At 41.0% G+C, this 12,054-nt stretch overlaps 1 protein-coding gene across 1 annotated transcript; it reads right to left on the minus strand.

Moving 5' to 3' along the window:
- Positions 1-226: 226 nt before the first annotated feature.
- On the minus strand, positions 227-4,493 carry pcare1 (photoreceptor cilium actin regulator 1; the record flags this gene model as incomplete). Its single annotated transcript, XM_079287207.1, has 2 exons — positions 227-350; positions 1,138-4,493. The coding sequence occupies 2 exons, from the start codon at positions 4,491-4,493 to the stop codon at positions 227-229; spliced, it is 3,480 nt and encodes a 1,159-aa protein (XP_079143333.1).
- Between the last annotated feature and the right edge of the window lie 7,561 nt (positions 4,494-12,054).

The raw sequence follows: 12,054 nt of genomic DNA on the forward strand, positions 1-12,054 counted from the left end.
GAAATTGTGTACACGGTACACGCAGAGAGTGCACATGCTCAAGTATGCATGCAAATATGCACACCTTTTTCACCACATTTAATCATTAAAATTGTGGGAATGCACTACCACAGCAAAGTGGATACAATTTGTTCTTCCACTCTTTGCGGTGGCATAAACACCGTCTTCTTAAATCCTTGTTAAAGCCTGCTAATCCATAATCCCACTGACCCGTCATTGGTCCCCTTTAGTCTCTGTGCAAGGCCTGTCCGACAACACACAGGTCCGGCTGGGATGCCGAGCGTAGAGTAGCCCTGAGATTTGATTGGCTCCCCCATAATTCTTTGTCCCAAGTTGGTTCATCGTCCAGCCTATGAGAATGAATGGAGAATGTTATCAACAGCAATTAAGAAAGTGGGCCAGGTGGGTTTGTGTCAGTTAGAAACAGGGAGGGTGTATGAATGAGATTAGCTTGTGAAGTGTGTGTGTGTGTGTGTGTTCACACAGTCAATCATGCGTGTTACTGTAGACTATTGTGACACGTAACCCTAAATATGCTCAACATTTTAAATGAATGCAGTATTCAACCTAGAAGAGGCAGGTTAAGTTACTTGTGGAGAGAATTAAATGTAAAGACCGGATTTATATCTTTTATATTCTATGTGATACTCTCTATCTGATGTTTCTATCATTTGAATATTATTATTTATGAAACTGCCCTTGCTTATCTCAGACGTAGTCATGTCCCAGTAGACATAGTGATGTTTTTATTGAAGTATATTGTGTATGTAAAGTAGATGGGTCATGTTTGAGGTATGATATTATGGCGTTGCGCTATTTTATTCATTTATATATATATATATATATATGTATATATATATATATGTGTATATATATATATATATATATATATATATATATATATATATATATATATATATAAACTGCTTCTTATAAACTAAATTAACGTAACTAGAAACCATTTTCCTTATAATTAATGCAAAATTACGTTGCTCACTGTCGAAAATTTTGGAAGAATTAACCATTCCATACTAGCAACTTGAAGGTACCTATAAAATAAACCATCACAACAGATTGAATGAAAAGCCACATTGAATGACTTAGAATGTGGAACATAGAAACATGGTAAACACTCACCCCTGTGAGCATATTGCTGTCTCACTCCCACAGGTCTCAGCCACTGAGATGCTTGGCGATCTTGGTGGCAGACTTAGACTTGGCCTTCGATCTGAATGGCTACGTCGGATGAAGGGTCGAGGTCCTTGAACAGATACAGGAAACCTCCCACGATTCCCCCAAGAACGGGAGAGAAAGGAGACCCCGGTAGAGGTCCATGCTTCAGGGGGTCGGGGAACTGGACAAGGCTGGGCCTCAAACAGGGATGGCGACACGGGGCAGAAGACTGAACGTGCGTTTTTGATCATCCGAGCACTAGATGAGTTTTCAGTGCTGTTCTCCCTTGACCATCTTTGTACTTGTGGCGAGGCTGGTGGAGACGGTGCTCTGAAAGGGTAGGAAGAGGAGTTCGAGTTTGAAATATTCTGCTTTGTGACAGGTGGGCTGGGAAGCCTCCCTTGAACTGCTGTTGGTGTGGGGAGTTTTGTGTTAATAGGGGGGCTAGCCGAAGAAGGTGGAGTAGGTTGCCTTTTAAAGTTGTCGGGACTGGGAAGTCTTCGATGTAGATTGCTTGGTGTAGAAGGTGTAGAGGGTAACATTCGCCCCCTATTCATAGGTGGTTGGCTCCTGACCACAGAAGGAGGAGGCACTGTAGACACTGTAGTGTTACATCCAGGCACTGAACAGTTGCCACCGTCTTGTATGCCTGCTGATTGGTCTTGAATGACAGATGGATTTGTTGACACATAACTTTTTGACGATCTCTGTAAGTCTGAAGACTGTCTTGGGTGTATGATCTTTCTGTCTTGCTGGTACAAGGAATCATTTTCCTTCCCTGGATCTGCCTTCAGTTGGACTTCTGGTTGATTGACCTTTGACGGAGCAGATGTGTGTTGTTGATCCGCTCTAGGAAGGGAAATAACTTTTGAAGCCTGTGGCAGGCCTCCTTTACTTGGCAGCACTGTCACTGACTGAAATGAGGCCCTGAGTCGTTGCGATACTGTAGCCCTTTTTAATGAAGGCGATTTTCCGGGTTTTGTTGCCCCTTCATCTGCTACACCAGTTAAACGATTCTGGGCACTTTCGAAGGAATTGTCCAATAATACTTCCAGCGGAGGCGGAGGAAGACTATCCAGATCAAAATCGTTGTTTTTCTCAGATGAAGTAGTTTCAGGTCTACAACAGGTTATCCCACTACTTAGCACAGCTTCCATATTCCCTAAACCAGGTAACACAGGAACACCACACTTCCGTACTCCTTTGAGGGGCCCCAGAACTTCAGTACCTTCTAGATCCTCTATTCCTTGACTAAAGGTATCGATCAGTCTTTTGACTGAGTTCCTGCCTCTGTAAAAACCTGAAGATGGCCGTGGTGATGAAGGAGGGCTAGGGGGTGGGGTGGCTTTTATCGGACCCTTGGGTGTGTCCTTAGGTTTATCATCTTCCACATCAGCTACCTCCTGTTTTTTACAGTTGTGCCTTGTGAGGCCTGCTTTGCCATTAAGTGTTTGGGGATTGCTGTTCTTCTGTCGTGAGGGATGTTTGCGATGTACTGCTGGAGATTGTACTGGTGAGGTTCCTTGATTTGGTTTCAATGGTGCAGTCTTCATTATCTCACTTGCCTTGCTTTTACTCATCCTTTGTAACCTCAAGTTTAAATCCTTCTGGGTCCTCTCTAGTTCAAGCAGAGTAGGATCTTCACCTTTGCTCCGCAGGGATTCCGCTGACTGGGAGCGTCGCTCTCTAGCCACTGCGGCCTTTTTCACCACATCCTTCCGAATAGGTGCTGTTGTTTGAGGCCTCCTTGGAGAACGTTCCTCCTCATCTGTCCACTGTCGTCTACTGTTTTTTGGGCTGTCACCTACCTTTGTTTTGGTTCTAGCATTCTGTGATGGGACAAACTGTATCCTACCACTGATAACATTTTTCATTTTGAGAGTCATTTCAACATTTTGAGGATTCTCTATGCGCTTTGGGGGCAGGCGGCGTGGATGTTGTTCACGTTCTACAGTTGAATAATTTGATAGCTTTCCAATCCCCACATCTCCCAGGCCTCTATTCATCACCTCCTCCTCCTCCTCATCATCGTCGTCTTCTTCCCCATAATCTAAGGAGAATGATCCTAGCAATGAGTCTCTTTGGTAATTGGCCATTATGGTACATGTGGAACCTAATGAATTGAGTGAGGTGAGGGAAACACTTGGACTTATTTGACTTGCAGGCCTTTGCCTTGATACTCCTTGCCTAACGTTCATGGAAGTGTATTCCATAGGACTGACAGGTGTAGTTCTATTTGTCCCAGTGGACGCACCACTCTCTCGTCTATGGCGTCTTTCAGACCCAGCAAGGGATTCGCTCTCAGCCCCAATACCACTGTCCTCACTAAAGAGAGCCAAATCCTCTGGACCGGGCTTGCGCAGGGAGGCCATTTCAATGCGAGATAAGAGTTGCATTAGCCTCGTCTCTACTGCACGTTTGACTTTCAGTTTCTCCTCTAAAAGCTCTGAGACAGAGGCAAAGTATTCCACTGCCTCCTCCAACGCACACTCCCCAATTCCGGCAACAGTCTGGCTCACATTTCGCATTCTCTGTGTGGTGTACTGAAGCAGCTGCTGCAACAAATCCGGTGGAGGCTCAATATTAGCAGAGCCAGACTTCAAAGGTGGAGAAGATGAGAGGTTTTTCATTTGACATAGCCAAGCAAGATGTTCTCCATTTTCTTTTAAAACTTTTTCTCCCTCATCTGCCATCTCCTCCAGTCCCTGAATCATTTCCTCATAGCGTAGAGCCATAAAAGCAACCATGGTTTGCACAGAAACCTGTGTTTGGGTTGCTTGTTCCAAAAGTCCCAGTAAAACATCATATTTGTTTATGCTAGGATTTAAAAAGACATAAGCAGCTTGGTGAGCTTTAACCAAAGGTTCAGGGAAGTCCACTTTCTCTACCGGTGGTTTGTCTTTGTCCTTGTCTTTCTTTTTAAGCCCCTTAATACCTCTGGTATTTTTTTTTTGTTTTCTGCCAGGCTTCTTTTCTGTCACCTCCTGCATGTCAATGTTTTTGTCTTTTCTCTGTGAAACTGTGTTGTTGTCTATTCCTTGACTCACCAGTTTATCCACGGTTAATGCTTCAGGGGCTAGCTCAGTTACATATCTCTTTTTCTGTGGCGTTAAACGAGCCTCTTTCTGAAGTACCTGGCATTGTCCAGCCGCCTTTCTCTCCTTTGTATCCCCATCCGTTGATTCCGTTGGATTAGGATTCACTCCATCTTCGAAATGGGAATCTCTGGGGTTTCCTTGAGGTGCAGGGGGAAGCATCCTCCCCTTCTTCATGGGACCCAGAATCCCAAAAGTGTTACCTTTGGATGGTGAGCAACCCATTTTGGATGTTTTCAAACACCAGCAGATTTTTTGCGTCTTCTCTCAGACACAGCAGTGCAGTGAATGGTGCAAAGAATAGCCAAGGTCCTTAGCCACCTGCTGTATCTGTCATTTTCAGATGGCTGAGGTTGTCAAGTCTGATGAGATCCCTCCCCCCAAGGATGCTGCCAAAACAAAACCTTGATACATCCATTTTACAAATTTCCCTCATCTGTCATAGACAGGCAAAATAAATCCACCGATCGATGCTCATGTTTAGAAAAAAGGTCCTTGTAGCGTCCTCTGAAACACATGCCTCTCTACCTTACACAAGACAAGCAGCTGAAAGGATTAGTGAGGCTTTGAGTGAACTCCTCACCATGCACATATGTCACGTTAAAGCATGTAAAACGCACCTACTTATAAGACTTTAAGCTCATTTGCGTAAGGGGAGCTGGCCTCAGGTGGCTTTTTATAGCCAGCAAAACAATATCTCCCTATTTAGCCCGAGGGGCATTTCTATTGCAAAAACAGAAAAGATCTAATAAATTTCAAAGGAAGGTGAAAGTGTTTTTTTTCCAATTGCATGCAGTTGCAGTTTTATGCAGATAATACTAATGGTTCTACACTATGTGACAGTTGAAGTGATATATGATACAGAAAAGTAATATAACTGGTGTTTTAATAAACATTAATAATGTTTCTTTTTACATAATCAAATACCTTTGTCATACAGTTGTGCAGTACGTTATTTTGGTGATTTGCTAATCTTCTTTTATCTTCTATATCTAGCATCAGTTCACTGGAGCATGGAGGCGAGTTTTAAATAACTTGAACTGCCTCTTTGTAGTAGACAGTGAAGTAAAAAAAATAAGAAAAACTGTATTCATCTTTCCTCTTCAGGATGTATTTTAAAAGCAAAATGTAGTCAAGAAAATAACACAAATTAATTCAAACGAACAGGAAAAAATTGAATGAATCAGATTTACAAGGCTGAGCTTTATGGTTTGATTACAATGATAACAATGTACACTTAAACATAATTTGTCCCTTTTTTGGTGTACAAATTAATAATTTGTGTATACATTTAAAATCCTTTCATTTGTTTACTCTTTAAATACCTATTTCTGGTTATGAACCTGCCCCCTATCACACATAACCATACACGTACAAACTGAATCGCTTTAGTATGGAAGATGCTCAGCACTCAAACCACGAAATGCTTTACCTCATACATGGAGTCAGATCAGAGCAGGAACAAAAGTTGACCGTTTTACCCCTATCCGTAACCCATTTGCCTCAACATGTTCTTGCCCTCATTTAAACTACTGTAACTGTTTTGCATTTTCTTTGCCAATTTGTGTTGATTTTATCCCTGTAATCTCTGTCAATTCACCATTTAATACATTATTTGTTTACAGCAGCTAATAATAAAAACTAGAAAATGCATTTCCTGCTGAAAATGCATTGGAATGCTGAAAGCTGAAATGAATCTCAAAAACATTGCTGAAAATAGATATCCAATTAAAAAAAAATTGCAAAAAGCTGAATAATCCAAAAAGATTACAAATATGAAGTTATATCACCCCTCTCCTGAAAGAGCTGAACATTTTGATATTCGAACAGTTTCTGTAGCTTAAAAGAATTCCAGCAGTAGTGATATTTGTTGTAGTAGTAGTAGAAGTATTGTTCGCAGTATAAGTATGACTAGCATTTGAAAAAGTACTAGTTGTAGCAGTAGTGATATTTGTAGTAGCAGTAGCAGTAGAAGTTGTCGTATTTGTAATTAGAAAAAGTAGTAGAAGTAGTAGTATCAGCAGTCGTACTAATAGCTGTAGTAGTATTAGTACTGGTTATTAGTACTGGTAGTAGCAGGAATAGCCGTATTAGCAGTTGTGGTATCAGTAATAATAGTAGTGGTAGTGGTAGTAACAGCAGTAGTGGTAGTAATAATATTTATGGTAGCAGTAATAGCAGTAGCAGTAGTAGTAATAGTAGCAACAGCAAAAGTTGTAGTAGTAGTGGTAATACTAGAAATATTAGCAGCAGTAGTAGTTGTCGCAGTATTAGTAAGAGCATTCATTATTTCAACAAAAAAGCCTAATTTTGAGCGAAACGTTTAAATACAGTTAATCCATGAGGCTTTTATTTTGAAAGGGTGGGACTGGGTGGGGGAGGGAGGGGGAGAGGAGACATAATCATCATGTTTGACACATAAACAGAGGTTATTAAATGACAGGCTTCATCACAAGCAGTTCAGTTAGGATTCATTCTGTGGGGCTTTTATTTTAAAATGGCGTGTGTGAGTGTGTGGGGGGGGGGTGGAGGAGGGGGGAAAGACCTCTAAAGATCCCTAAGACCTGAATGACTGTATGAGAGACACACAGAGAGAGGGAGAGGAGTGTATGTGCGCGTGTGTGTGTTTATCAACATCACTAATTGGCTCAATCGCGATACTTGGATTTCATGGAGATTTCATGGAGATAAAACAGGGAAACACCTCTCAAACAAATCATCAAAACTCCCATAACCGTAGCTCCTATTGCTCCGATATTAATAATTGAGGGGAAGAATGAGTTGAAGAACAGATCCTGTAAAGATTGTGTCTGTAGTGTAAAAAATGTGGCTTAACTGGCGATCTAGAAATGGGGTACCGTGTTCTGTGGAAGATGTTTTTGAAGCAAAATTTAACATTGGTCTCTATGGAGCAGAAAGTTGGTTTTCCTCTCAATTAACAGCTTCCGTGTCAAATGTGGAAATCTGTGGGATTCTACAGTAATTTTTCTACGATAAGGACAATATTAGCTACTTCTACATCCAGAAATTATGCATGAAGAGTGAAGATTGTGGACACAGTGGCAAAACACAAATGTTTTTTTCACAAGAATCTCAAGCTGCTCTTCACTCTAGCGGTGACATCACGCACTCTAAGCTGCGCAATACACACCCATTATAAAGTCAGAAAAGGGCTGAAAAATCATAAAAGTTAAATTGCTGCAGTTCAAAAAGTTTAAAAGATATCAAAAAGCTGAAATGGTGTCTGTAGCTGAAAGTATGAGGAAGTTGAAGGATTTGAAAGTTGAAGAAGTTTAAGAGGATTTGTAAATATTCTCCATAGAGATCCCATTCAAAAAAAGTTGCTAAAAGCTTAATAATTCAAAAAGTTTAAAGGTTAGAAATAGAAAAAGTCATAGCAGAGATGAGCTGAAGGAGCTGAACATTTTGATAGTTGAACGGTTTCTGTAGCTTAAAAAATGAAGAAGAAGAAGCGTTGCGACGAAACGGCGGACGGAAGAAATAGTGGAACTAGAAAATGCATTTCCTGCTGAAAATGCGTTGGAATGCTGAAAGCTGAAATTAATTGTGAAAAATTGCTGAAAATTAAGAAATGGGAGACTATCTGTCTGAAAAATGTTGAAGCCCGAAAGCATTTAAACTGCACTGCTGAAATGTCGAACTATGGTGTCTGTAGCTGAAAGTATGAGGAAGAAGAAGGCTTTGAAAGTTGAAGTATAACAGGATTTGAAGATTTTCTCCATAGAGATCCCATTCAAAAGAAAATTGCAAAAAGCTTCATTCAAAAAGTTTAAAGATTACAAATATGAAAAGTCAAAGCACCCCTCTCCTGAAAGAGCTGAACATTTTGATATTTGAACAATTTCTGTAGCTTAAACAAATTTCAGAAGTAGTGATATTTGTAGTAACAGTAGTAGAAGTAGTAGTGTAAGTAGTAGTATAAGTATTAGTAGCATTAGAATAAGTAGTAGTAGTAGCAGTAGTGATATTTGTAATAGTAGTAGTAGAAGTCATAGTTGTAGTAGAAGTATCATTAGTAGTAGAAGTATTAGTATTTAGAAGAAGTATTTGTATTTAGAAGAAGTAGTAGCCTAGTATCAGTAGTAGTAGTAATAGCTGTAGTAGTGGTCGTATTATTTAATATAACAGTAGTAGTAGTAGTCGTAGTAAAAGTAATGGCAGTATTTGAAGTAGCAGTAGTAGCAGTACTAGTAGCAGTCGTACTAATAGCTGTAGTGGTATTAGTACTGGTAGTAGCATGAATAGCAGTAGTAGCAGTTGTAGTATAAGTAATAGTAGTAGTGGTAGTAATAATATTGATGGTAACAGTAATAGCACTAGTAATAGTAGCAAAAGCAAAAGTTGTCGTGGAAGTAGTAGCAGCAGTAGTAGTAGTAATACCAGAAATATTAGCAGCAGTAGTAGTTGTCGCAGTATTTGTAAGAGCATTCATTATTTCAACAAAAAAGCCTAATTTTGAGCTTAATGTTTCCATACAGTTAATCCATGGGGCTTTTATTTTGAAAGGGTGGGGCTGGGTCGGGGAGGGAGGGGGAGAGGAGACATAATCATCATGTTTGACACACATAAACAGAGGTTATTAAATTACAGGCTTCATCACAAGTATTTCAGTTAGGATTCATTCTGTGGGGCTTTTATTTTAAAATGGCATGTGTGTGTGTGTGTGGGGGGGGGGGGGTCCTCTAAAAGTCTCTAAGACCTGAATGACTGTATGAGAGAGAGAGAGAGATAAGAAAGAATTAGTGAGAGAGAGAGAGCGAGAGAAGAAAGAATTAGTGAGAGAGAGAGAGAGAGAGAGAGAGAGAGAGAAGAAAGAATGACTGAGAGAGAGAGAGAGAGGGAGGAAAGAATGAGTGAGTGAGTGAGTGAGTGAGTGAGAGAGAGAGAGAGAGAGAGGGAGGAAAGAATGAGTGAGTGAGTGAGAGAGAGAGAGAAGAAAGAAAGAATGAGTGAGTGAGAGAGACCTCTAAAGATTCCTAAGACCTGAATGACTGTATGAGAGACTGTATGAGAGACACAGAGCGATAGAATGCTTAACAGCATTCCAACAATAAAGAAACAGGATAACAATAGTTGGAATGCTTAACAGCATTCCAACAATAACAAGATCATTAACCCCCCACTTTCACAAATTACAGCTGCTCTCTGTTGTCCAACTGTGCTCAGTCACTACACAGATCAAACTGTCACAATTCCCTGACCTGTCTGTCTCTATGCCAGGGATTCCCAAAGTGTGGTTCCCTGGGGGTGCGCGAGCTGCCTCTAGGGGGTGCGCGAGAGGAAAAGTGTAATGGCGGTCTGATGGTGTAATAATTTTAAATATTAAAAAAAAATTAATTTTAATTTAAAAAGTGGGATTTTTCACAAAATAAAAACATGAATTATAAAAATTCCCTTTGTAAGATTTAAAATTAAAAACGTACAATTTAATAAATGCACTTGAGCTCCTTCCGGCAGACTTGCCACCTGCCGCCAGTCGTACACACTAGTGAGCCTAGCTTGTGCAGCTAACGTCAGCTAACAGCGAACTTCATTCATTCAGCAACATTCATGCAAATATGCTAAACTGGCTGAAATCGGGGAAACTGTCAGGTGGGACATCTGAAGCTATCGGTAGTAAAAGAGGAGAGTGACAGAGAGAGAGAGAGAGGAATCAGAGGCGAGGGGAACGGAGAGGTGCGTTGGGGAGAGACCGGGAGAAGAAATCGAGCCAGAGTCAGAGGAAGATGAGACGGAGGAGACCGAAAAGGAGGAAGGGATAGCACAGACAAATCGGGAGCACATCGGCCCATCGAGTCAAGGTGAAAAAAGAGGAAACGAGAGAACATCAGACTGGGAAAAAAAGAGGAAATATGATGAAAAGTATCTGTGTCTGGGCTTCACTTGGATTGGCAACGCAGATTCCCCAAAGCCACAGTGCGTGGTGTGCAGTGAGGTTCTGGCTAACAGTCTGAAGCTCTTATTTACGTCACCACCTGAACACCAAGCATGCCAGTGCAAGTCAAAAGCCCCTTACATTGTTTATATCGAAATTGGAGGAGTTACAAAACAGCCAAAAACAACTGGAGTCTCATTCATGTGTTGGGTCTATAAATGACGCACTACGGGCTTCATATCTGGTCACAGAATAGCGAGAAAGGGGCTACCGCACACAATGATTGGAGAGAAAGAAGCAAAAAAGTTGGACATGATCCCGGTGTCCAACAACACTGTGTCGCGCCGCATCGATGCTTTGTCCGAAGACATCCTGGCTACATTAGTCGGTCATTAATTGTAAATTAAATGTGATAATCTGCCTCTGAGCCTGTGCGTGTGTGCTCGCAGCCGTATTGCTCTTTAAAAGTGACGCCTTGTGTCACTGAAAGTTATTGAAACTTTGTTGCAGTGTTTCAGGGCGTTTTCACACCTTCAGTTAGTTTGCTTTGTTCTGATTCAGGGATTAATATGATACAATGTTGCAGTTTCCCCTTTGTTTGGTTTGTGTTCACACTGCAACCTTTAACAGCGGACTAAATATTGTAAACTAACGCCACGCGCGAGCAAACTGTTCTCTCATTGGTCCGATTCTTAAGCGGCTATAAAGGCTTAAAAGGCTCTGTTGCTTCTTTTTTTTTTTTATTAGGGGGGGGGGGGGGGGGGGGGCGAACCCGGTCGGGATGTAGAAGGGGGTGCACGGCCTAAAAAGTTTGGGAATCGCTGCTCTATGCAATACTAGCCTAGGCTATAAGTTACTGAAACATGAAATAAATATGAAATATGAACTTATGTAAATCAATCCAACTAGGTGTTACCCACACACATTTATTCTGAATGGCACAACAATGTGTAAAGTCAAACTAAACTGATAGCCTATCAAAATAATGATCTGATCTCCACACTATGGGAAGAACAAGACTGCGTTTTCAATAATCATTTAAAAAATATATATATATATTGTTTTTTTTGCAAAGGTATGTTCCATATATTATTTTATCTTCATTTGAATGTGTCTCTCTATCTTTATTTCTACTTGTTTAATATTAAAAAAACGCAGGCTGTAGGTTCGCCATTATTTGAAGAAGAAGAAAAAGAGCGACACGATTGGTCTTTGCGTCCCCGCGTGCAGGTGTACTGCTGACGTGACGTCTACTCTGGCCAGTGCTTTGTACCGGCGGATGACTACGTTATTCGCGGGTTTGACCTTTTTGAAAGTAGTACTCTTTTAGCGTTCTCTGCCGTTCACAGGGGCATTATTCACGTCAGCTCTTAGCGCTATCGGGTTCTGTCCCGCTGTGTCACTGATACGGGTGTTAGTAACACGGAAATCTGTCGACTTTTGATCGGTTTTTCAGGGTAGCTTTGACTGTCTAAACAGCTCGACTGTGCTCTATTCGCTGAAGCCGAAAGGAAGAACCATAGAGGTGAGGACTCTGTTGACGGGCGTTGTTAGCCCTAAGCTTACCTTTACTTTAAGACTTTTTTACTAGTTCCCAAATAACGTTACACTCAACGAAATTATGTTAAAATTTGCTTCATACAAGCTGGAAGCCCTCGGCTACTTTGCTAGCTGACCGCTAGCTTAGTTTAGTAACGTTGTCTGGTTGAATCAGGTACTAGCTTAAACTAGCTCGTTGCGTTTTGAACAAGCAATATAATGGAATCTTATTTGAGGCTTGCAGCTAGGATTTTAACGTTGTTTTGTTTGTTTTCTTAAACTTCATAACTCTCGTCCATTTCCTCTCAGAACACTTCACAGCTGTCTACTGCAGATGACCCTAACTGAAGC

This window comes from Melanostigma gelatinosum (assembly GCF_949748355.1).
Source record: "Melanostigma gelatinosum genome assembly, chromosome: 16".
Taxonomy (NCBI): Eukaryota; Metazoa; Chordata; class Actinopteri; order Perciformes; family Zoarcidae; genus Melanostigma; species Melanostigma gelatinosum.